General features: G+C 39.0%; 1 protein-coding gene across 6 annotated transcripts in view; it reads right to left on the reverse strand.

Moving 5' to 3' along the window:
* TEX2 (testis expressed 2) overlaps window positions 1–26,717 on the reverse strand; it is a 102,834-nt gene that overhangs the window by 31,773 nt on the left and 44,344 nt on the right. For all 6 annotated transcript variants that reach the window (XM_039501212.1, XM_039501214.1, XM_039501213.1 and 3 more), the window contains 4 exons: window positions 21,632–23,283; window positions 6,837–7,037; window positions 4,438–4,774; window positions 3,592–3,839 (listed from right to left, as the gene is read on the reverse strand). In XM_039501212.1, coding sequence (XP_039357146.1) covers window positions 3,592–3,839; window positions 4,438–4,774; window positions 6,837–7,037; window positions 21,632–23,257 — 2,412 coding nt within the window. In that variant the 5' untranslated portion in view covers window positions 23,258–23,283. The remainder of the gene's footprint in view (window positions 1–3,591; window positions 3,840–4,437; window positions 4,775–6,836; window positions 7,038–21,631; window positions 23,284–26,717) is intronic.

Below are 26,717 nucleotides of genomic sequence, written 5' to 3' on the forward strand. Positions count from 1 at the left end.
GTACAGTGCCTCATACACTAGGGTCCTGATTCACAGATAAGGCCAAAAGGGACCATTGTGATCATCTAGTCTGACCTCCCGCATAAAACATAGGTCACAGGACTTGACTGATTCATGACAGAGGCCCCTAGGTTTTACCGTAATAATAATATTGTGACTAGGGAGCTCCAAATATACATGCAGAATTGTAGTGGAGCCATTAGTGATAGAAATACACCAGTTAAAAGAAACGTCTAGTCAGTAGAATGCAGAAGTTAAGTTGCTGTGTCTCAGATGGAACGGATTCATTAATGGAGCTTTGCTCAATGGCTTCCTTGAAGGAAATCATCTTCCCCCACCCCTGCAAAAATGTGTGCATCAACTTTCACACCCAAATTGCAGAATAATGCTAATGGCTCACTTGAAGGAGATTTTAAAACATTTGGACAGGAGGATAACGGCCATTCTGTGGGATGCCTTAAGCTTACAAAAGGTTGCCCCAGCTGTCAACTGAACTAAATATTTCTTGCTTAAAAACAAATCTCAGATGTGTTTATTGTTACAGACAACTTAATCTTAATGTGCATTTTTTAACTTGCAGGAGGAGGAAAGTGACTGCCACATTTCCGAATCAATATTGTTTAGTGATGCATTTCCAAGCTGCTTGTAAAATTAAAGCAAAATTAGAAAGCTTTTGGTCTGTTTCTTTTTTAATTAAAAAAAATAACTGACAAATACAACCAATAGTTCTTGGATGGTGTATGGAGAAAGTTCTTGCTCACAAATCTCATGAGATTATGTTCTGAATAATGCTCTAAGAAGTTCCTCTTATATAAAAGCCTCATTTGAATTTTATTGTAAAAAAAGCCCCACATTCTAAATTGTCATGGAACATACATTAGCCAAGCTAGCATTAAGAATCACTGATGGGACTTCCATTAAATAAAATTGATTTTTAAATGTTAGTTTCTCTGCTTTGAGGTGATGCAGAGTTGATTTTCCTGAGGCAGTGTAGATTGCACATTTCCATGCTACTCTAGATCTCATTAAAAAGAAACAAGTTTAATAGGGAAAAAAACAGCAGCAGGCAGTATATTTACAGTGATAAACTGAGACACCGATAATATATATGGCACATGTTGTTTCAGTCTAATTCTTTCATGCGTGCCAAGATGATGGTCCTAAAATGCCAATTATAAACAAGATATGCATAGATTTTGTGCTCTCTGAGAAGCTCCACAACTTAATAAGTGACTCTAAACACATTTAAAATCTGCCATATTAAAAAGGGGCATAGTGCTGATGGCAGCTTGCCTAGGACCATGGGAGGTGGCATGTTATTTTGCTCAAGACAGAAGGATCAAGTTACCCAAGTTTGGACTCTGGTAAAGTGATAACTTGATTTGAAGTGCAATTAGTTTCACTATCCGCAAAAAGTTTCCCCCCTGGCTCCACAGTATCTTTGTTTATTTTTTAAATTTTCTGTGTTGTTCATACTTCACGTGTATATCCCCGTACATTAAAAAAGGAACCATTCTTTTACCATTGTAGGTTAATATTTATCCCCACAGCTTCAAACTTTTGTTTTGGCACAGCAACCAGCTAGACACAGTGGCTGCTCTGAAATCAGCTGAACAGGATTTCTTTGCAACCTTAATATTCCCAAGGGCTGTGACATTATACAAAAAGAGAATTTGCTGGATTGCTAAATTCTGTTATGACCCAAGTTCTTGCTAGCACCATTATCCTATTTATAAACTTAAGCCTGACACGTCAGATTCAGTATTGCAACCACTGTTTCAGAGGTTGATTGAGTGGCCAGGATCTCTCCTGGCCAGGGCCAATGAGCACCAAATCAGCTCATATCATGTACTGTACGTGGACCTCCTTAACTATGAGATGTCTGAGGGCCCTGAAGTGCAGATTATTTTACATGCACAAAATATATATTAAATAAACTGGAGTCACACTTTATATTAAGGTTCCATTTATTAAGGATAAATGAATGATTAATAGGCGTTTTACTAAGTAGTTGAGCAATTAGAGAGTCCAAGAGGTGAAGAGGCTCCCGATAAGCCATGGTTTATCTACAACACAACACATACTATTCACATATATAACATGCTTATAACATGTGTTAATCATTTAGTAACCCTTTATAAACGGAAACTTAATATACAGTATATACATACACAATACCCATGATTTAGTCTTTGTGAGAATGCTTTCAGATGCAACCTATCTAAATAGAAAAGTGGATAGTTCCATTGCTTTCACTCAATTAACTCTCACGGAAGGGCTCCTGCATTAGAAACTGTATCTCTTGGTCTTGGAAACCACACACTCAAAAAGTCATCAAATGAAATTTACATCAGTGAAGAAATCCTGACCCTAGGCAATGTGGAAACAATTTCACCCTAGATGAATAAAAAAAAAAAAAAAACTTTCCTTTGGGTGAATTTAAAAATACACAGAAAAATACACTTATGATATAAAGAACTGGAGAGATGAATCAGCTTTTGAAACATGGATAGAAAAACTAAATCGCAGGTTCCTGAGCCAATTTGTGTTTATTCCTAATGTGCTCCCGTGTAGTTTAGAAAAGAGAATAGTGGAAGTTTTTAGGTAGCAAAACTTAGGTTGAGGGAAGGAACAGGGAAAATAGTTTGTTTATGGGAGGTGTCCAGCATATTGCGCGCACACACACACACCCCATAAATGCACAGCTAAGCAGAACAACTGTGTGTAGTGGCTCTAAGGGGACCGAAGTTCTTCATCAGATTACCAAAGTCCATTGAATTGTTAGCCATTCTGAGCTGAAAACAGAATATGTATTAAATAACATCACAGTAGAAGTCCCTACTTACACACATCTGAGGATGGGCTCATCATAAAATAATTCCATCTGTGGGATGGTGGAGATACATGGACATATCTGAATGTTTTATAACTCCCCTAAGAAAGATTAGCTAATGAGAATAAACTCTCCTTACTCAGCACTAAATTGCATTTATGACTGAAAAAGGAACTCTAAAAATGACTCCCTCCTGATTTCAGCATGTCTGCACACCAATTACATTTTTAGTTGGATCTGGTTAATATTAAACAAAAGTTAGTTGATATAATATTTTTACCACTCTTACTATTGCAGCATAAGCACAACTATAGGAGAGTAAACTGGATGGTTCATAGCTCACACATCAACAAAAGAGGTAACTCCATATTTATTGTAGGGACTAATTCTGCCACCCTCAGTTCCCCCTGTGTTAACACCCACTGAAGGAAGTGAACAGCAGAGGGAAAACTTGGCCTACAGAATCATTTTTGGTACTGATGTCACACAAGCCAGGAGAACACAACTGGACTTCGGAGATCCCAGGTTGAGCCTAAAGAGCTGGCACTTAGAAACAATGTCTTTATAAGGAAGCAAGGGACAAACACAGATCCTCACAATGCCATTTTTACACAGTCGGTTTCAGAACAGAGCCGCACTTTCCAAGCTTTTTTTCCCCCCTTCTATACAATCTTTACTTTTTAAAGCAACAAGTGTCAAAAAAGTAACAGGACCTTAAAATGTGTCTCATGGAAGTATGCTAAGCACAGGGCTTTTACCTTTTTCACAGAAGTTGGGCTACTGTCTGCACTACAGGCTGGACTAACCACAGGGCTTTTATTTTCTTGTGGAACACACTTCGCCATGTATACACTGTAGTCCAAAAGCATTTTCTGTCGCACATTTCCTGCCAGCTCCTTTTGCTTAGGCGGAGACATGATTTCTTCTCCGCTTCCTTTGCTACTGCTGCGACTGTGCGTAAGAATTCCAGACTGGCTATTGGTTCTACTATGTGATGGCAAGAACCCTAAAGCAAAAGGAACAACAGCCATTAACAAACAGGGTGGAGAAGGGAAGAGAACAGAAAAGCAAGTAGCACACCAGGTAAACATGGATGGCTGTAGAGTATCAAGCATGAGGCATGAGCATCACTTTAAAAATAAATAAATAAATAAATAAATAAATAAATAAATCGCCAAACAGATGGCTACAAGGTTATTTGTGCTTAATTTATTTCATAAAAGGTACAATTCAAAGAAGTGCTTTTCCATCACACTTTTAAGGCTACAATAAATTCCATAGGTACATGTTTAGATGGCCTTAAACTCTAATTTGTCAGTATTTAGAACGATTCAATATCCAGCAACAATGCATGCAACTGGAGATGTCAAACTCCTCAGTTACCCAAATCATATGCAAGCAGGTTTGTGGTCACCTGTTTAAATCACAATTTTAGGGAATATCTAATTCTGCATGATTATTTTTAGACTTGCTTTTTAAGAGCTAATGCTTAAATTGATTCACTACAAACAACACTAGCCAGACATTCAGTTTTATGGAAGCTTTTTTTCTTCCTTTATAAAACTGTACCTTAGTAAATTTTAAAAAAAGATGATACTGGTTACCTGGCTTGTTTCCACATAAACTGAGAGGCTTCTTCGCTTCAGACTTTAACTTGGAAGCCAGAAGGAATCTCCTAAACCATTCCTCCTTCTCCCTACCCGTTCTTCCAAACAAATAAAGTATTTGATCCTTCTGGCTAATGGGCTTTGTCCCATCTTGAGGTTTCTTAGATTCTTCACTGCCTAAGTCTAAGTTCTCTGCTGGTGACCTTTCTTCTAAGTTCTCTTTATCAGTCTGGGCTTTAGCCATAAAGTCATCTTGTCTACCAAGTTCAATGCAAATAGGATACTTTTTATTCCAAATTCGTTTTCGAGCCAGACTCTTGGGAACCAGATAAATCTGTGAAATAAAAAGTGAGAGGGTCAGATAGATCAAAAAAACCCAAAAAAACAAAAAGAGAAATTCCATATGAATCAATATCTTCTCCACTTATATATTAATGTATAGCACTGTGCATTAAGTGATGAAAATAGCAAGATTTCACCTCAAAGATGGTCAATTACCTCAGTTCCCACTGGATTTAATGGGAGTGGTGGGTGCTCAACTCACTGGTGGATCAACAGGCCCCAGGCTTGCTAAGCCTTCTAACAAATGATATGGAGAGGCTTAGCAATAAGCCTTATTTAAACCGGATCATGCTCAGATAGTTTATACTCTTGGAATCATGTGAATACACAAGAATCTCTGCTTTTGTTTAATAAAAAAAGAGGGGGGGGGGTTCAGCTCTCATAGTTGTGCAAAAAATATGTGACTCAGAAGCCAAAAGGTAAAGAACCCCAAAATTATTTAAGTCTCATGACATTTTGCCGGGGGGGTGGGGGGGGGGGGGGTCGAACACACGATTTTTGGATGCTTGAGATCTGCAATGCTGGTGCTGTGTGACTGCATAGGAACCAGAAAGCAAAACTATTTGATGGTCATATTCCAGGCTGAGCAAATGCAAACAGCACCCAAATGCAAGTAGAAAGGAGGGATTTCTTTAAAGAAAAAATTTCTTACCCCAACTGTTCCTTTAAAAAGGCCTATGTCGCTAAAGATCCCCACCGGGTGTTTAAAAAGTAACGCTTAGCTTAAATTCCATTATTTGCTGATTGCATTTGGGGCACACTGTCCCTCTGTAATTGATTTTGTAACAAAAACCTTGTGCTACTTTTGGTCAGATTTTAGATACCACTAAGAACAAACAACCAAGTCCTGTTGTACTGAGCTATAAAACTGCTCAATCGTGATTTCAAAGTCTTATAGTTAAAATGTTTCCAGCAAGAGAAAATATGCACAGAGGAATCTTTACAAATCTCTACCTCATCTTTCTACCATGGAAGTATTTGGGCCCCCTCTGTGTGCAGATCCTGGGAGATCGATGAAGGCCTATTGCCTCTTTAGTTTTCTTTATTCTTCTCTTCTCCAGTCCCAGATTCCACTGCATCATCGGTTCCTCCTTCACCTGTGCTGCCAATACCTTTCTGTGGCCACCATCCCTTGTGATGCACGGGGATATCATGCAAGATAATGCTGATGTAGTCAGCTTTATTTTATGCTGGGATCCCCCACAAATTTGGGAGAGGGGCAACATAGGGCAAACATTTCCCAGTCTCACTTCTTCCCACTCCTGTCTTGATGTACAGAAACTCAGATCCCAGAATGCACCTACCTGGAGGGAAGCTTCCACAGCATTGTAGTGGGAAGAGACATGATGCAGCAGAGCTATCCTTTTCATCCATCTACCCCACCCACCTCCCACTCTCTTCTGCTGCATCCACACAATTTGTGTTCCCTCCACTTGTGCAACAGCAAAAATGACTGGGCTCTGAATCCTTTTGCAGTCTTGAAACAAGTAAATTTGATTGCAAGATTTCTAAAATATTATATGCATATTGTTTTATGTATTTGAGAAAGAATGCTCAATCTGTCCACACCACACAGTTTCAGGACACTGCATATTTACTAAATAAAGGGGGGTGGGGGTTGAGTTTTTAAATGTCCTTCTGCTTATGTGCTTCTGATTTATTCTCCCAGTCCCCTTTTTAACCTTTTCAAGAGGATGCTCTGAACATTGTCCCCAGTGGTTTTATTCTTTTCATAGCAAGATTCATCTATGTGGCAATGTAATGGAAGGCTTGTGTAAAAAAAAGATACAGGCCCAAAATGTTTGTTTTAAAATTTTTATACCCATAAAAAGAGATTAAACATAGATCAGTCTTCAGTATGAAATAGCCACTGGCTAATGTCTGTTCCCTTTTACGCCCGCAGATTAAACCAGCATAATACTTTGAAAGCCAATCAGTAAATAATCTTCATTTACATGACAGGTGAAATTAAACAACTAATAATGTAAAAAGGTAGTGTCTCTCTCTATACTACTACTATACAGCAATCAGCTGCATAACTAAATAGAACTCACCTTGCTGTCCGTAAGCTCATAAATTTTCTGGCCAATGTAGGTGACATCAGGCTTAGACTCATTGTAAATAGCCCTTCTGGAAATATTTTTATTGGGTTTTGAAAGTCTTAGGGTACTTCCTTCAAGTCGCACGTAGACAGAATGAGTCAATGTAGCATGATAAGTTTCTGGATCATAATTATAAATTTCATTCATCCATCCCTAGAAAAGGAAAGATTTGTTAATTGATATTGAATTGGCAACCTGATGTAGTGTGAAAATAAAATTTTAAATAAATAGTTGTCAACCATTTATAGTAAAACAGACTCCTTCCCACCTCATGTGTCACATTGCATGGATGAATGCAATGAAGCAGTAGATTGGGCACCAGAGTGAAATCAGGAAAGCAGGATTCTATTCCTACCTCTAGCACTGGCTGTCTGAGACTTTGGGCAAATCAGTTCACCTCTCTGCACCTTTTTGTTTCCTTATCTGTATAAACAGGGACAAATGTTTCTTACCCACCTTTATAAAGTGCTGTGAGATCTAGGGTGAAAAGCTCCATATTTAAGTAATTATTCCCAATCCTGGGGGTACCAGATTAGCCAACGGAGGCACTTGGCAGAGGAGGAAAGAAGCAGTGTATTACCCAGAGCATACATGCATGAGACATTAAGTCAATCTTTTCCTTGTCTTAGCCTGCCAGATGACATGTCTTAATAGTGACTCCTGCATTTGTGCATTAAGAGCCAAGTCCTGCAAGGTTTTGAGCATCCTCAGTGCTCAGTGAAGTCAATGGAAAGTGAAGCTACTCAGGACCTTGCAGTCAAGCCTTAAATCTGCACAGTAGAAATCCTTACAATACTGGAGGAGTGTACGGGAGGGACGGAGAGAGAAAGGGAGGAGGAAAAGAGTCTATGAAGTACATCTCTCAATACCCTATTAAAAATGTTACACAAGCCACTATTCAAAAAGTCAATTTACATATTATTGCAGCACTATAGCCAATTTAAAAAATAAATCTCCTACACAAAAAACAGGCCCATTTACTTCATTGGGAGCTGGTGCCAGGCAGTTTCTCAGAACAAACATTGCACAATTTTCTGAGGACTCTTAGATGCCATTACCAATTAATGGTGCCTAGATTATATTAATTTCCACTACCTATTTGCATTTTCACTAATATCCACAAACAAAACACTAGGAAAATGAAGCTATTTTATATGTTCAGTAGCCACCTCACTACGTCACACATCTGACATTTCAATTTAAAACACATACAGTCCGCTTTTAGATTTCACCAACACCTAAACTGGCTTTTAGAGACGTTTTGTATTTGGGTTTTGTTTACAGGGGAGATAACCAGCCTTCACATACAGAAATAAAAATGCATCAAAGAGACAGTTTGTAAAGCCAGGATGATTTACAGTTTGCACAGCAGGGTTCGTTTGTAATGGGCCCACCCTACTTCCTTTCTGGAAGTTATTAAGCCAAAAAGTTTCAGAGCAGACACAGCAACTAGTTTTCATTTGAGTTTTGAATTTCATCCAGAAATTCCAGCTGGAATTATCAAAGCACAAGGACATCACAAGACTTGCCTACAGTCATAGCGTGTTACTCTGTGCAAACCCAGAGTATCCTTATGGCTCATGTAAAAGTTCCCCCTCCGCCCCAAAGAAGTTCTCTAGCGTAATGCAGATCTTTGAGCTTTCTCTGGACTTCCTACGGCCATACTGACAGATGGGCATGCTTCTCAGGCAGTGGCTCTAACCAACATTGCACCAACACCAGAGACAGCTCACACCATACCAATGGCCTCAGCCTAGCTTCACCTTTTTTTGTTGTTGTTTCTTTTGAGCAGCACCCTCATGGAACAATATACTTTGATCACCTTTGAGGTGTGGGCAGCTGTGTAAGGGGGAGTCTGCCACACCTTCATCAAGTGAGCCTGCCCAAGATCAGGTGCAAGGGCACAGCAACCCTGGCAGACGAGACTACAGGTCCAGGTCCCTTAACTGTGTTCTTTGAGTTAAAACTGGTACAGGAATCTACAAAGTCAGCTGCCTTGGACAGCTTCTGTAATACCTGAGGGAAAGATGCTGTATTTCCCGAAAGATCACTATCCTGGTGATCTTCTATAGTGGAAGAATATTTGGCATTAGAGCCTTTCGACTCAGAGTCTAAATAGTAGATTTATTACCCCAATCCTCAGCTCTGTTTACCTGCAAGCCTCCACTGCATACGGGCCAGTCCTGGAAGAATGGAGGGGAACTCACAGGACATGTGCACATGTCACATGATACTGGAATCCAGCTTTAACCTGGTGCTTTTCCATTTACAAGGAGGGGTGGGAACCCAGAGAGAGACAAAGGATTCCCGCCTTGTGCCAAAGATATAAAAAGGGGGTAGAACAGAGCAAAGGGGGCTGCCAGTCATGAGAAATCCCCTAGTTACCACCTGAGCTGGAACTAACAAGGATTGTACCAGAGGAAAAGGATTGGGCCCAGACTAGGAAGGAGTCTAGTCTGTAAAAGAAGCTTATTGGAACATCTCTGAGGGTGAGATTTTATCTGTAATTAGGCTTAGACTTGTGTGTTTCGTTTTATTTTGCTTGGTAACTAACTTACTTTGTTCTGTCTGTTATTACTTGGAACCACTTAAATCCTACTGTTTATACTTAATAAAATCACTTTTATTAATTAACCCAGAGTAAGTGATTAATACCTGGGGGAGCAAACAGCTGTGCATATCTCTCTCTCAGTTGTCAGAGAAAAACATAGTTCTCACTCTTAGGTTGGGTGTAGCAAGTCAGATACTTTATTCTCTAGCAATTGCATGGAGGGAGAGAATGCACTAGGACACAGGGTTCCTCCCACCTAGGCAGGTCTTTCAACAGGTAAACAATTACAGCAAGCATTTATACTTTTTGTTACATACAATAATAAGCAACGGCTGCATTTTGTTTATACAGAGGTCATCCTGATATCTTATTTTTCTTACTTCTGTTTAGACTATAGTCTACATTCCATACTTATCTAACACAAGGTCGCAACAACTTCTCTCACAGTTCTTTCCCACTCACCTCACACAATCCTCACTTCTACAAATCTTGCGTTATTAGGGTTACAGCTAACCTGACTCTTGCTCACAGAGCAGACTGTTTGCATTGAAATCCCCTTCAAATCCCTGTCAGTTCTTGCTCTACTTCCACACAGTGTTATAAAGGGTGGACAATTTATGAGTTTATCCTGTGTAAGCTTTATACAGAGTAAAATGGATTTATTTGGGGTTTGGATCCCATTGGGAGCTGGGTGTCTGGGTGCTGGAAACAGAAGTATGTGCCGAGCTGTTTTCAGTTAAGTCTGCAGCTTTGGGGATGTGGTTCAGACCCTGGGTCTGTGTTGCAGCAGGTTTGCACACCAGGCTCAACAAGACAGGGTTCTGAAGTCCCAAGCTGGCACAGAAAACAGGCACAGAGGTAGTTTCAGCACATGAGATGACAGTCCCAAGGGGGTCTCTGTGACCAAACCCATCACAAAGCCATCAATTTGGTTATCAGAATGACGCTGTCCTGTTCACTGAGAGGCTTGAAGCTGGTGGGTAGTTTTCCTTCCTTCTTTAGGTATCATACCTGCAAAAGAAAGACAGAGTACTGGTTGCCTATAGGGAGCTCCTTCACTGGCTACAGTTAAAACAGAACTGACTGGAATGTTCAGCAAGGGTCGCATGGCAGCTAAGATGATGCATGGCTCATACTCCATTCTCTTATTGTCATCATCAAGGGCCAAAAAAATCCCTTCCAATTGAGCAGAGTTCTACCAGTCTCATGATGATTAAGAAGCTCAGACTATAAGAGTGAAAACTTATGAAAATCCATTGTCTAAACTGAAAAATACTAAACTAACTAGAGAAGCCAAGTGACTCTGTTAATTAATCTGAAACTATATGCCTGATGCAAAAGTATTTTCTAAATATTTATTTTACCTCAAATTTAGTTGGCTGATCAATAAATCTGCTTGGGGGGGCGGGTGTTTTTGCATGTTTAGTTTAGAATAAAACCTTTGGAGAACAAGTGCAAAAGACATGTGAAAACCTCAAGATTCTTTTCTCCAATTTAGTTACTCTCTGAAACTCCTCCTCTCTCTGAAAAATAGTCAGTGGGGATGGGCACATATTTGCAACCCATGTTGCAACCTATTTTGCAGTGTGTCCAAAACAATTAAATTAATAGATTGTGCTTAAATATAGCAATTCCATCACTATAATCCATTAGAGACAGATACATTATCCCAGGCTATTGGAACATCAACAGTGGACTTTATTGTTGTTTGTGGAGATTGCATGGTTTGGTTTTTGGTACTACTGAAGCAGTTAAATTAAGAAATTTAGTAACTCAGGGAGGATAATGGGAACAGTCAAACGACTTTGCAGCTGTTTGCCATCGACAGTGATCTTATGATCTCCATCTTTAAAGATGAGCAGTTTTGTTTAGAGGATGGAATAGGAGAAATTGTCTGGCTATCAGTAGAATAACTAAATTGAAAAGTGCTTTGTTAAACATTAGGTGAAACTGCTTTTAGGAAAGTTCAGCCATACTGTTAAAACAGCTAGATTAATAACCAGGCCAGGTCCTGTTAGTGTAACAGTAAATGTTGAGCTTTTGGCTTTAATGAACTGTGTGACCTCTGTCTTACCAGTACCATAGGCTGTCCTAAATCTCCTATGAAGGCATACTTCTAAAGAGCGCTCACAAGAAATTCAGGTAATTTAGGTTAAGATGGACTAGCATTTTATATATGTTCCCTCACCACTTGCCCAATCCTGCAACTTTGTACCTGAGTTGCAGTCCCATTGAACCCACTGGGATTACTCTTGTAAGAGCTGCAGAATCAATCAGGCTCTTTAGTACCACACTTGAACAATCAGACATATTAGATCATTTCACTATAACTGTTTAATACAGTTATAGTTTAACATGCCTGAGATTTCAACATGAAAAACTGAGGCTGCCTCTTGGAACAGTGTTACGACTGACAAGCCAAAGTGTTCAAAAATACCAGGTTTTCTGCACAAAGATACCATCAAGCACATAAATGAAAACATCAGCCAGCCGTTTCACATGAGCCAGAATTCAAAATATCACTTCCTCCAAGAGTCACTTGGCATCACTTTCACAGAGATTGATTAGCAGACATTAGCACTAAACTGATTTCATTTTAAACCCCAGTACTGAGGTCCAGAAATGCCTGTGAAATCTGATATGCAGTCTTCATCAGAACAATTCCTCTTTCGTAGGTTGTTTCCACTCTTTCGTAATTAATTCATTTCTAGAATATGTTGCTTGATAAAGTGGGGAAGATTTAAAATATATATATATATATATATATATATATATATATATATATACACACATATATATATACACACATATATATATACACACATATATATATACACACATATATATATACACACACACACACACACCTTGTACCAGCATCTTTCAAATCAGGGATATCAGCCACTTTACAAGAGGTGGCCAGTTAACAATAGGGGATACAGAGGCACAGGGAAGTGGCCAAGGTTACAAAAAAACCCTCAATGGCATTATCAGGGATGGAATGTGTGTCTCACTTTAATCATTAATACACTTTAATGCATTTTTTCAAAAAAATGCTCAGAAGTCCACTTGTCCCTGTAAGTGCTCCTCTCTCTCCTTTTAAAAAAAGCTCATGTCTCCAGACTTAGAAGTTGTATCTTCATTGCATAAGGGTGTAAAAATTGATAAACCTACACACAGGCATAAATTAAATATAGGAAATGATCTGTGCATGATGTAAAGCATAAACATGACGGAATAAAGCTTAGCATCCATAAACGGGGAAAAAACAAGAAAAATTAGAAAAAGGCTTACTAAGTTTATCTATGCTCCAACAACATAATTGAACCATTAGCTTTTGGCAATCAAACTTCATCAATCACTGTGGCCAAGTGAATGGACTGTGGCCAACTGAATTCCAGACACATTAGCCAAATTCAACCCTGGAGTAATTCCACTAACTTGAACTGAGTTACACTAGTTCCTTATTTGGTCCATTCCGTGAGCCTCAGTCTAGTGTTTCAAGGCATAAGATCAGCACACTCAATATTAATGCAAGGCTTTGGGGATCAAATACTTGAAAGAACTGACTTCAGAAGGGACGTTGGCTATGTTGCTGAATCATAGGACTAAGAGGAAATGGAACTCTGAGCCAGTGGACATATTCTGCACAGTTCTGTGCCGCAAGCTGAATCTAGTGCATAGATGAAACACCATCAGAAAGTACACCATTTCTTCAATAAACCAAAGTTTGCTACACCCAAAGCTATCAGTTTCCTAACAAATTAGATTGCAAGTTCTTTGGGGGCAGGGACTGCCTTTTACTACAATATATTTTTGTACAGTGCCAAGTGCAACAGAGCTCCTCTATTCTGATTAGGGGCTTTGGGCTTTTTTATTCATATTACCTCTATTATAGTAGATAGAAATTGAAACCTAACCTCTTTGCTTTTGTCCTCTCATTCAAAAGACCCCTTACTTTTCTGCTTTTAGAACTAAACCTCAACTTCTTTTTGCTATACAGATACTTACTGGATAACATCTAAAGGCCAACTAATATATTTTGCATTTGGATAGCATCTTCCATCTGAGCTTTCAGCGTGCTTTACAAAAAACACTAAATATACCACTGCAACCCACTTGTGAGGTAAGCACTGTAATTTTTATAGATTAGGAAACTGACACAAAAAGGGTAAATGATTTTCCCCAAGAACACACTGGAAGTCTGCTCCAGTGCCAAGAATAGAACCCAGATCTGCTGATGCCTGGTATTATGCCTTACCCCCATAACCATCCTTTCTTCTGATTCAGCCAGACCAAAAATCTTCAATCGTAAAGATAACCAGCTATTTCTGGAATAGTTTTTCTGAACTTACTGCTATAGTTATTTAAAAGGGTGTAAAATCTAGGGAATTCTATGTTTATGACAGAGATTGCAAATCTAATGACTCTGGCCAATGAGAGTGCAGAGCCAGTGCTCAAGGCAGTGCCTGGTGGCCCGGGCTCTGCCCGCCTGCCCACACCTAGGAGCCAGACCAGCTGGCCACTTCCAGGGTGCAGCACGGTGCCAACCAGGACAGGTAGGGACTAGCCTGCCTTAGCGCTGCAGCACCACCAGACTTTTAATGGATGACCGGAGCTGCCAGGGTCCCTTTTAGACCAGGTGTTCTGGTCAAAAACAGGACATCTGATCACCCTAGGGAGTGGAGGGCTTCAAAATCAGGCTAACCCTGGATGTATAATTTGTAATACTTTATTCAGCGAAGTGTACTTTTTCTTTTCATCAGCTGTCTGCAAAGAGTCTGAAACTCATTTGCAATTTGCAGACTTACAGCAAACAACTCTTGGTTTTCAGATTACCAAAACAGTTCATGATCAATGTTTAAAATTTGCATCACGTTTATACATCACATATTTGTTCCATTCCCTGACTGGATGACTTACAGCATGTATCTAACCAATATGGCATGAATTTCATCACCAATTTCAGTATAAAGTTCAAGTTTCAGAATTCAAAATGTGCAGTGCTGCTGCTGAATTACAGAATTCAAAATTCACTTTCAATAAATTGAGTTTTAAATTATGTTTTGCAATTATTCATGCAAATAATTTTTTTTCTAGAATATTTGTGAAAGTGAACACAGAGGCATGAATAGCCAAAGCAAATTTTTCAAAACTGAAGTGAATATTTGCCAAACTTCTGTGAGTGTGGTATTCACCCACCTCTCAGCACTCTTACTTTCTCAAAGAAACATTTGAGAAGTCCTTTATATAAACAATGGAAATCTGAAATGTGTACAGGTATACACAGACACAAAATACCGTTTTTAAACCAACAGCTGAAAAAATCAAGTCATTTTCCTGGGAAGGCTCTCCTTTTCCGTTTGGAAACGTGGATTCCCATCCTCATTTAGGTTTTCAATATGACTCTTTTGTAACCATTACTACTTTACTTGGGCATTTCCATCATCAGCAATACCATTAATGTTGCCAATCCAGCTCTGCAAACAATGTTTTTAAAAAACTTGCGCTCCCTGGGTGGCTCTAAAGCATCAAACATTCCTGGAAAATCACTTTGCAAGTCCAACATAAACAACTACATTTTGTTAATTATTTTATTGACAGAAGAACAGTTTTGGGGTTTGTTTGTTTGTTTGAAGATACAGTAGGGCAGGTCAAATGCTGGGTTTAACCAACCTGGCCTTCTCCACTTAGGCATCCAAAAAAAAGTCTCTATCATTGCTTGAAATATAAAGCAGTCAGAATTGTGTATTGGCTAGATTGTTAATAGGGAGCATATTTTAAGATAGATGTAATAAGACATGCTAGCGAAGTCAAGACACCTTTAACAACAGATGGTGTTTCTGACACAGCCTATTGAGTTTGTACAGGTAAAGGTGATTATCATTTCTAAAGCTGACTAAAGATTGCTCAAGCAATACATTCTGAATACAGATGTGAACCTTCCCAAACAAAAAACATATCCCACTTTCTTTTAAACCTCGTATTTCCAGTAATTAGTTGAGTATTCTTTTAAGCTATATAAAATAGGCAGGTAGCAAAAAGAAAAAAAAATTACAATACGTGCACCAAGATTTTTTTTTTTCCAAAGTGACAATCAAGCTGTGCTCATTCTTGGCCTATGTAAACATGTGATCTTAATATTACATTTCTATCTCCTGTTATTTGCCCTTCCCCTTCCCTCTCTAATCTTCTCTTAAATTAAGCTGTTTGGGGTAGGGGCCACATCTACCTCTATTTGTAGAATACCTAGCATGAGTGCCTGATCCTTAGTTTAGACTCTTGTTGATACCATAATATAAATAAAGTTCAAGTACTATGCTAGTGTAGTTTTGCTCATGTTAATCCAAGGCATGGACCCCAAACCAAACCTTTACGTGAAGTCCAGAAGAGTTTTTCCAAACGCAAAACTTAAACATCAAGAGCAAACACACTGAAGCAGACTGAGCGTTCAGCAGTATTCACCACAGATACTTGATACATGAATCATGCTGAATTGGATGGGCCTGATAAGCCTCTCGCCTATATCCCCCCCCATATAAATGTATTACCTAAATCCAAAATACAGGATAAGAAAGAGGTGACATAGATACACCTCAGGATATTTAGCATCAACTGTAATCCAACCTTCTGCTCACTAGCTCTTGCAGATTTGAGGATGAAGTAAGTAGTAACAGGCAAGATAAAAAGTTGGTAGGATTGTAGGTCAACGAGGTGGCAGGGAGGATGGCTTTGGGTGCAAAAGGGAACGGCAAAGAGAGAGAAATGGTACCACTTAGCCAGATCAAATTAGAGCAGTATACCTGCCTGCCAAATCCCAGAAGTATTCAAGATGGATCCAGCCCTGAAAAACTCATATGGAAAAATCCTCAAATTCGTATTTCCCAATTTCACATTTGAGGTAAACTATTTAAGGTATAAAGACATTTTCCCATGTGAAAAAGGGGAACCCTAATATCTCCCATCAAGTTATATAACATTTGGCCAAAGACTATTCTCGTTAGATTCTAAAATGATCCAAAATTCAGGACTGTTGTCCCCCCAATCTGTACTCAAGAGTATGTTATCTGTGCTAGTTCAGATGCCTTATTGGACTGAGCCCTCATCTGCACCATGAACTTCATTCTCAGAGGTAAATATGATGCAGATAAAATGATTTGATTTGAGAGGACCAAAGTAAACCCAGTTTAATCCACCTCTAGTGCTGATCCTCTTCCCTGTCATTGCTTCATATTAGAGTATTTGAACAACATGTACACAGAACTTTCTGCCTAGGAACAGCAGCAGCAGCCAAAAACTGAAACTCTATCACATGAGCACATTGAAACTTAAACAATACAGCACATTGTATGATTGCTAACAAGCTAATGCAAAGTGCCCCCTACGCACCAACAAAACCCTCTTAAAGTTAAATCATATGAAGCGCTGGAAAATTTTAACAGAAGCCAACTCAGTCCCTGCTAAGAACACTGCCATTTCAATACACAGATTAAACTAATGTATTCAATGCTTGAGAATTTCATGACTAAATGTGTATCATCAAAATAACCTGTATATATTTAGTCTATTCTACCACATCAAATTCAAGCTCCTTGCCTCTCACTAAGCTCTGCACAAACGTCAGCCCTGCCCACGTTTGCACTCTCTCATTTCTTATTTTTCCTCCCAACTACTGTTACTGGGCTTATTTTCTTTTCCCACTTAACTTCCCACCTTCTTTCAAGCCCACCATTACTCTTGGAATAGCCTTCCATTTTGTGTTTGACTAGCACTTTCTCTCTCTTCTCCTTCAGATCCCCTTTAGAACTATAGCTGTGCTAAATGACATCAATGAACCCTCAAGTACACACCAGCAATGCTTTTAGAAGTTAGTGGTTCAGTGCATCTCAGACTACGTTTGTGAAAGTTTAACAAACATAGGTTGAAGCTATCCAGCCTCCCCACAGCCTTCCAAGCATCTGGAGACCCTCTCCTCATTATTCATATGAAGCTTTTGGATGAAGATTAATAAAAGAGGAGTTTCTGTTAGAGGTAGTAAGAATTCTTTTTTAGGACTGAAGCGAAAATTGGCAATTCCTGTTAACCTCACTTGTTTTAAAGCCCACAGTTCAGTAGCTTCAGCAATTAATGTATTTTCAGTGGGTGACTCTTGCTTGAGCTGATCAAAACTAAAATCCTTCAAATATAATCAACTACAGAAATGGATGTCATGCTGTTTTATTAGTTACTTAACCAGAAAGGTCGAGAGTTTCCATGTTAGCTTGCTAAAATTAGCATCCACTTACGATCCAATGGCAGTAAATCAGAAGTGCTACAACTATGCTAGTCACTTCCGCCATTATTTGATGCATTTAATCTGCAGAGATCAAAAATGTAGGCCACGGAATTCTACAATGCAGTTTGCAGTAGCCTTCAGTTTAGGAACTCACAGAAACTACAAGTCCCAGTATGCAATGTTCTCTCTTGAAGTAAGTAACATGCCATTTTATGCATGTTAGTTACTGCCGAACCCTCAGCAAGTTCTCAGTTTGGCAAAATCTGGGCACACCTGCTATAAATACAATGCCATCCAAAATATTCACTATCCTTTGATTAGGAACTAAAGTATTCACGTGGAAAATTAAGTTATAAAAAAATATTACACACAACATCTATCATATGGACCTCAGGTAATCTGTTTGATATCAATCTGCCTGAATGCCAAGAGTTGAATAAAAAAAGGCTGTAAAGGATGAAACCCACAGGAAACGAAACAATGGCAAAAGAGAAGGCTCCTGGAGTAACCAGTGCAGGGGAGCTATCAACTGGGGAATACCCCCATTTGGATCCATGGAATGGTTTCATCTTTCCAAGGCTGAGCTAGGATCAAAGGGGATCCTAAAGCTTTCAAGATGCTAGAAAAAAAAAGGAAAAAGGTAATGAGCGAGTAGCCCGGTGTGTGCTGGTGAAAGCTGACACCGTATGACATGCAGAGACAGGGAACTAGCCCAGGAAGTTAAATAAAATACAGTATAGAGATCAAAATTCTTCAAAGAACCTGCACGAAATTCCAAGCATCTTTCTCGGCTCATTCTAATGCAAACACATACCATATGATTTAGTGAATTTCAAAATGTAATTTTACCTGGAAAATTGAATCAAAAAGGCTTTCTTAAGCCTCCATCCCACATATCTGACGTTCCCTATAGCTTTGATGCAGTGCTGGACAGAAAAATAAAAGTGATTACTGTCAAGACTTCAAGAGTTCAGATTATATCTATCCTCCCACTAGCAACAGAACAAAAGACTACTTGGCTACAATGGCCAACTACAGATCTAGGTCTGCACTGCAAGGCTGCTCAACTTCAGGGTCCAGCCTACATACAGAACTAGGGCTGGTTGAAAACTGAAACTACTTCTTCCCCCTTCATTTTCAGAAAATTGTTTTGTTTGGGTTTTTTTAAAATCAGGGCCGCCCAGAGAATTCAGAGGGCCTGGGGCAAAGCAATCTCGGGGGCCCCGTCCATAAAAAAAAAAAAGTTGCAATACTATAGAATACTATATTCTCGTGGGGGCCCCTGTGGGGCCCAGGGCAAACTGCCCCACTTGCTCCCCCTCCCCCCTCTGGGCAGCCCTGTTTTAAACTAAAAAAGAATTTTGGGGGAACTAACTGCTTTCCTTGAAAATTTTCAGATTTAAAAAATAAATATATATTTTGTATTCTTTGGTTGCTATAAATTTTGTTTAAAAGTCCACATTTTCTATAGAAGTAGAATACACACACACACACTTTACACAAAGAGAGAAAAATCACTTAAACACTTCAGATTATAAACCTTTTGGAGCAGGTACTGTCTCTTCCACATTTGTGAAGCACCCAGAAATTGTGGTGTTTATTACTACAACATTTGTGACCGGGGGAGGGGGGTGGGGAGAGAGATATTACAACACAGTGAAGAAAACAATGAGGGAAGAGTGACAAGTGTGTGGGGAGTGAAAAAAATGACGCGAGATACTGACTGAAAAGAGAAAAAGAGGACATGGTCAACCAAACTCATTTTTAGCAGAATAACCCAATCCACATCGGTTTTATAGGGAAGATGTGTTAGGAACCAAATTCAGTCAAATAGTTTTAAAATACCACAAACTCCAACTTCTGCCTACATACTCCTCCACTCTCTCCCTCCCACCCGCTTTTCAGCCATGCATGCTGTTTCACCAGAATTTAGTAAGTGCTCCTGAGTACATGTGCATTTTCAGCAGCATCAACTGCAAAGAATACACATTCCTAGCCAGCACTTTGCAGGCTATGCCACTGGGAAAATACTCAGGCTCAGGAACAGCTGCTGGAGCAGACAGTCCTGTTTATGGTCACCTGTTGGAGAAGAGGTAATGTGCTGTCAGTCAGTTTGCATCTTGGGATGACATGAACACCTAGTGACATGAACACCTGCGCTGAAGAGAACAAAGATTGATTGAGAGGAAGACCCCAGACTGAGAGAACAATAAGTAGGAGAGAGAGAACTAAACTGGGAACAGCAATAAAAGGAGTTGATTATTTATTGAATACAAAGTGTTTCTGGAACGGTGTTAAGGATGACACTCTCCACCCTAAAGAATTTACACACTATTAGAGCGAGAAAATATACAAATGCACATGACAGCGTGTAGGCTGAAGGTCTCAGCTTCAGAGGAAAAAAAAAATACTGGAACAGAGAAGTAGTAAAACAAAAAACACAGAAGAACAATCAATCATTACAAAAAACCAAGCTATTATTCTAAAGAAAAATACAGAATGAAGAATGTTACATAAATACTAAACAGTCCTGACTGAAGGGCTTTTAAAGCATATGACATTACGTTCCTGAACATGTGACAACTAAAAACAGATTAAGAGAGAGCTCCAACCAGGTTTAATATTTCTTTAATAATCAGTATTTAGTTTAATCTATTATAAGTAGGCTCTTTCTGGAGAGTTTTAACTGTCATCTATCTAAAAACCAGAATAGTCTTCAATTAGAGGAAAAATAAGCAACTTGTCTAGAAAGTTCAATTCTCCAATGCAGCCAGACACATTGCAGCAACGTTTTTATGGTCTCTGATGGGAATGGACTCTATTAAGAATGCTAAGAGCTGCACCATTTCACAACAGCCTATTCATTATTTTTATAACCAGTATTTTGGGTTGACTTGTTAATACACAATTTTTTTTTAAATAAAGACTCACATTATACTGAGATTTTAATCAGTTAAAATGGTATCAAGCGAAATTCATTGTCACTGAGAAGTTTGAGGTTATGTTCTTTCTATTCCAGACATAATTTCTTATCTAAATTATCCAATTAGCCAATTGCCTATTCTTTTTCAAGTTTTATTTTTATTGTGGACACCAATGTAAAAAGATGATTACGTGACTACAAGTGAAAATATCAAAGTATTAGAAAGAGTGGTCACATGGGTCACAGCTGAACAAAGTACAGTTGTAAATTATACAAGGCAAGAGAGAGTACATCGGCTCTGAACAAGGAGAAAACAACCACAGTGCTAGCACTTTTTAAATCCAGGTCTTAGCTCATTTGATGGATTGCAATTAATTATCAAACTAAGATATTTACAAATTATTCAAATAGAGACATACCCCAACCCAGATTGTCCCCCTTGACATTTTTCCACTTACCATTTCCTCCTCCCACCCTAATTATCTGACATTTGAGGTAAGTTTATTTTCTCTCTATTTCTATATTGGAAAGGTGGAAGCTTCACTAAAAAACAAAAACAAAAACAAACAACAAACAGTGCTCTTGGACCCACTACATGAGATGAATTGCAATCTGGATAGCAAATTCCCCAAGAAACAAAGCACAGTCTGAGAGACACACTGAACTTCACACACAACACAAAAGAAATCTTTGCCATTAACTCTATTCTGCAAGACAAGTTCAAAACACATCTGTCCTTTTCCTTTTGAGGTGATTACTCTATTTTTCCTCTGTAGCTGTATGCAATGTTAGCTCTCTTGTCTTGTATAAGTAATTCACTAAGGCAGCTGAAGTAGAATACTCTTGCCTACTAAATCATTTCTGATATTGCCAACACCACATGCTCCCAAAGGAGTACTTCAACTGCACTCACTGATAGATATGATTCTAAGGTGCAAATGAGCTAACTAAGTTAGTTTTTCTAGCCAGAGTAAAGCATGTCCAGTAAGAAACCTCACCTTCAATATTTCCGGTTCTTTGATGTCCAGAGATGCTGTATTCCATTGCTTTCTCCGATTTTTATGTAGTTTGTGATATTCACGTGCACTTGGTGTCAGAAGCCAAATCACACAGATAGCAATCATAAATCCAAGGGCAACTCCCAGGAAGAGTCCACAGAAGTAACTAGGGAGAGGGAGTATAAGATAAGCATAGACTAACATTGTAAAGAAGTACAAAGTCTTAACGGGTATTTTAGGCTGCTGCACACATAAATCAACTTCGTCTTCACTACTGAGTGCGGTACCATATTCCTCAGTTATTTCTGCCTGGAGCAAAGGTTCTGTGGGTTTTTCCACTTTGCTTTCATCCTCTATTAAAAAAAAATCTTCAGAATACAGTTCACAAAATTCTTCATCCTCTTTGCTTGCCAGTGCAGACAAAGAACATTTTTCCAGTACCAGCGAAGTCTTCAAATTTAAGTCCTTTGTGCTTACAGACTGAGAGCTTTTAGTCTCTGTGTCTTTCACATGTTCCTCAGCAGTTTTGGACTGGTTACTTTTATTTAGAGTAGAATCACTTCCGTAGTAGTCCCCTTCAGAATCACATTCTTCTTCCTTAATGCTATAGTTGTTATTGCTTTCCAAATGACCATTTAAGTTGGAAAGATTTGAGAGTTCTGAAGCACTTGAAGATAAGGCTTTGGGCCTGTGGCTACTACTTTCATCGCCCATTATTTTGCTGAGGAGTTGAAAAGGCTCATAGATGACTTCTGAAAGGCGTCTTTTAGTGTCTTCAATTTTAGCCTCCATTTCAGGTACTTTAAAAAAGGAACGAGTATCTGAAGGAGACGTTAACGGGGAGGAGGGGGCAGTTTTGGAATCGCCACCTGTAACTCGAGGCTGAGTGAACTGTTTGAATAGGTGCAAGTTCAGTTTAGAGTCAGGTCTGTAGGATACAGCTTCAGATTCTTGTTTAGATGTGTCTGTGGACAGAGATTTCACTAAAGTTTTCATTAAATGTCTATGTCTTGTGGGCGGGGTGGGCTCTTTTGGTTCTACATCTGTTGAAAGGGACCTAACTAAACTCATAAAAGGCTTTGAACTAGAAACAGTCGATGAAGCACTAGACAAGACAGTTGGCTTGGATGGAGAGGACAATGGGGAGGATGACAAGCTGGCTTTCTCTTCCAAAGGAGACAACACACCTGATGAGCTAGTTACATGATACAAATCAGATGAGGGTGATGGAACTAATGGCACTGCACTGAATACTTGCGATGCTGAAGAAGAATCCAATGGCTTTACAGTGTTTACGGTTGGCAAAATCACAGGTGACGAAGGTAAGAGGGATGCAGAGTCGACCATGCTATGCGAGGTAGCTGGACCAGAAAAATCATGGCCACCATGTTCAAAGCAGAGGTCTTCCTTGGCTTCAAGTGCTGTTACAATGCTTTGGTCATCCAGTTCATCACTGGGAGACTCCTTAAACTCCTCTTCCTCCTCCTCTTCCTCCTTCCCAAATGCCGAGAAGTGAATGGTGATGACATCTCGAGAAACAGATCGCTGAACCTGCACTTTTGGGGCAGACTGCTTTGAAGACATTTCATCAGTTTTCTCTGCATGGCTACTGTTCAGACTTGTCATTGCAGGTCCCAGAGATGTGTCAGGGTCTGTGGAGAGAATATTGAATTAAATTAAAGGCATATTCTCCCAAAACTCCACTCTTATTTCCAACTATTAAGACAAATACAGAAAAAACCTATTTACATATGGCATGTCTGCAACTTAAGAGCAGCAAATATCCCTACTGGCACTTTTCATTCCACTGGATATAATTGCATTTTATCAAACGTATTCTACAGTAACTAAGAATTTATTTTCAAAAAAGTCAGACATATATGTTTTAGATAAAATACATACAAACTTGAGGAAAAAGTAGTTTCTCCTAGTGCACATAACAATGCTTTTCATATCATATGCAAAGTTTAAAAGGGGAACTTGGTCACAGAGAAAATGAGACAGGGAGCAAAGGAGGTGGAGGAGAATGAAGACAAAGGAGGAGTGTGTGGGGGGGGGGTGGAAGAAACGGAGGAATGGAGAGGTAAGAAGATTCCCTTTCAGATGGGCTTCAAAGAAGAAACTAGATTTTGGTGGTAGTGGTGGGAAGAAAGAAAAAGATAAAGGATGCCAGGAATTAGAGGTATGGATTATTAGTGTTCTCCATGATAGCAGAAATGTATGTTTCCACATAGCAGAAAAATATACCTACCACCATTAAGATAGTTAAAAAGATTCTACACTGTTAAGCTACCTTTAAGTTTCTACAATTATTTGCCCTGTGTAGAACCCCATCATCTATATCCCTAGTATATTTAGTTCTTACAGACTTATTTCCTGGGATCGAGATGCTATCCAGGCTTTAACAAAGCCTCCAAACTCTAAGCAAAGACAGAAACATGTAGAAATGGTGAGGTTAGCCTTTTTGCTTGCCTTTTTAGTTCTCATTTCAAGTTCTGTGAATTATGGACAAATGGTCAGGATAACTATCGTTTTAGCAATATGCACTAGAACAATAACTGCAAACAATCAAAATTAGTTTTGGGCAGTATTGAAATTCTAAAGTCATCATTTAAACAGGATTCTCAATCCCTTTTGACTGAAAATCCTGTAAAATACATATTAAATTTTGGCAGTATTCCCAATAAAGCAAATTGTAAAATGGTTCAAAACTCTGTAAATAAGCAGCTAGTATGCTTGTCAAAGGGTTACCACCACCTTAGTTAGGACCATTTGCCTTGTCATTGGATATGAATTTCTTCTCTGAGAAACACCTCTGACAATAAAGTTCAAGGCAATTCTATTGCTAGGAAGGCAAGTGTACACCCGTCTTTGACTGTGTGTGGTTAATAAGAGGGTGTTTCAATTTTGATCCCTGTTTTGAACAGGATGTTCAGATCTGGGACGGTTCTGATTTATCCCATTGCAGAGATAAGAGGTGAGGTGTATAACATGATCATCTAACTTCTAAACCCTTCAACTAGCTTGGGGTTGTTCACATTAAGGAGGTTGTTTCAGGCCCATCTTTAGCTGTGACATCAGTTCAGACATATTACAAGTGCCTAGAAATCTATTGCTCGTCATGTAGGCTTCCTGGGGAGAGGTCTAAAGCTGAAAAATGGAAATATTAAAAAAAAAAAAATACAGTTAAGGCAGGAAGTGTGCGCACCCAGTGGCTAGAACTGGGGTCTGGGAGTCAGGAGATCTGGGTTCCATTTTTGGATCTGAGGGAAAAAAGCCTCAGTTTCACCCTCTGTAAAATGAAGAATTATGCCACCTACACCACAAGGGTGTTGCCAGGTGTAGGTTAGGAATGAAAGCATTTTGAGATCCTTTGATAGAAAGGTGTTGTGTAAAAACAAAGCTTTATGTCTGTCATTTAGGAAATTGAACTCCAAGTAATATTGAAAATGATGAAGATACAGTCCTGTAAAATCATCTGACAAAGCAGCAACCAAAAAGTAAAAGAGGAGCATAACTATAGTAGAGACAAGGAGAATTAAACAGGAGGCTTCTAGTTTAAGTTAGAGAATTTTTTTTTTTTAAGTTCCAGACCCACTGCATGCTAAGAGCTAACAAATTCACCTTTCCACACCTCTCAACATGAAGCAGCCCTTAGCTTATACTAAGAAGATGGTACTGCAGTATAGGCAGACCAACTACATTCTCTGAAGCCTAAATGTGTCACCACTATGACATACCTCTATTAGCTCAGTGACAAATGATCACAAATCTGTTTCAAAGATACTGATCTCCACATCTAGTTCAATGCACTAAGGTCACTTAAAAAATAAAGTCCTACTGAGCCAAACTTGCTAGCAACACCGCTTTGTATATTAATCACATTACATTCATTAATAACACACAAGATAATTAAGGCATCTTTCCTGTGCAAAAAAAGGACTGAAAAAAAATGGAACTAGAACACACACACTTACTTTTAAAAAGAAATGAATCCAAGGCACTGGTAACCACCATCTAAAATGGTCAGGCAGAATAGAACCTCTGCAATTTCCCATGAGGCAGTACTTTATTTTCATTGTCAAGATAATACATTTGTCACTTTAGTAACTAAGCTATTTTCAGGTGCTATGAACATGCTGTAATCAAACTGACAAGCAGAATTAATCAGAAGTCTTTGCTGATGTTTAAAGTGCTGTTAGACTTAGAAAGGCTATGGGAGAGGGAGCTGGATTCTGTTCTGGGTTACACATCATCCACAGAACTGTTAACCAAGTTCCAACTGCAGGACCAAGTTTTGCCATGTGGTTACAGCAGTGCAATCGTACTGCAGACAAGGAGCTAAATTTGGCCTGCAGAAGCAATTACAGGTGATAACGTAAAAGAATGGAAAAACCCAGCTGAGGTTTCAGATATCAGGGTGAATTTGCAGTTGGGAGGGAGGGAAAAAAAAAAAGATATAAATATATAAAAAAAAAGTCTTGTTTTACTTGTAACATGAGCAATTTGTAGTCGCGGTGCCAGCGCTAGAATAGAGCTCTCCCAGCACTGTAAAAAACCCACTCCCACAAAGGGCGCAGCTCCCAGCACTGGTGCACTGTCTACACTGCCACTTTACAGTGCTGAAACTTGCATCGCTCAGGGGTGTTTTTTCACACCCTGAGCGAGAAAGTTTCAGCACTGTAAAGTGGCAGTGTAGACAAGGCCTAAGATACAAACATGAAAACCTATATTGTCTGTTTGACAGATTCACTTTACATAATACAATAGCATTTTTACTGCTAATTATGCAAACTGGTATCTTTGTACCAGACATAAAAGCAGTCACATATACCAAGCTTCTTAAACTAAATTAATAGCAAGAAAATTATGAATACTAAAGGTTCCCCCACCCCAGAAACAGTAGAATGCAGGTTAGGAGAGAAATGGGTGTGGAGTGCTGTTCCCTGTTTTCTGTTCTCCACCAAAATTTGATCAAACCAATTCCTTGTGTTCCATGATTTAACTCCCACTTTTTTGGGGGGGGCTTTGTTACACAGCTAAGTTAACAGTTCATTTCTGAGATACTCTGTATATTGCTTTCAGA

The sequence above is a fragment of the Mauremys reevesii genome, linkage group 15 (assembly GCF_016161935.1).
Source record: "Mauremys reevesii isolate NIE-2019 linkage group 15, ASM1616193v1, whole genome shotgun sequence".
Taxonomy (NCBI): Eukaryota; Metazoa; Chordata; order Testudines; family Geoemydidae; genus Mauremys; species Mauremys reevesii.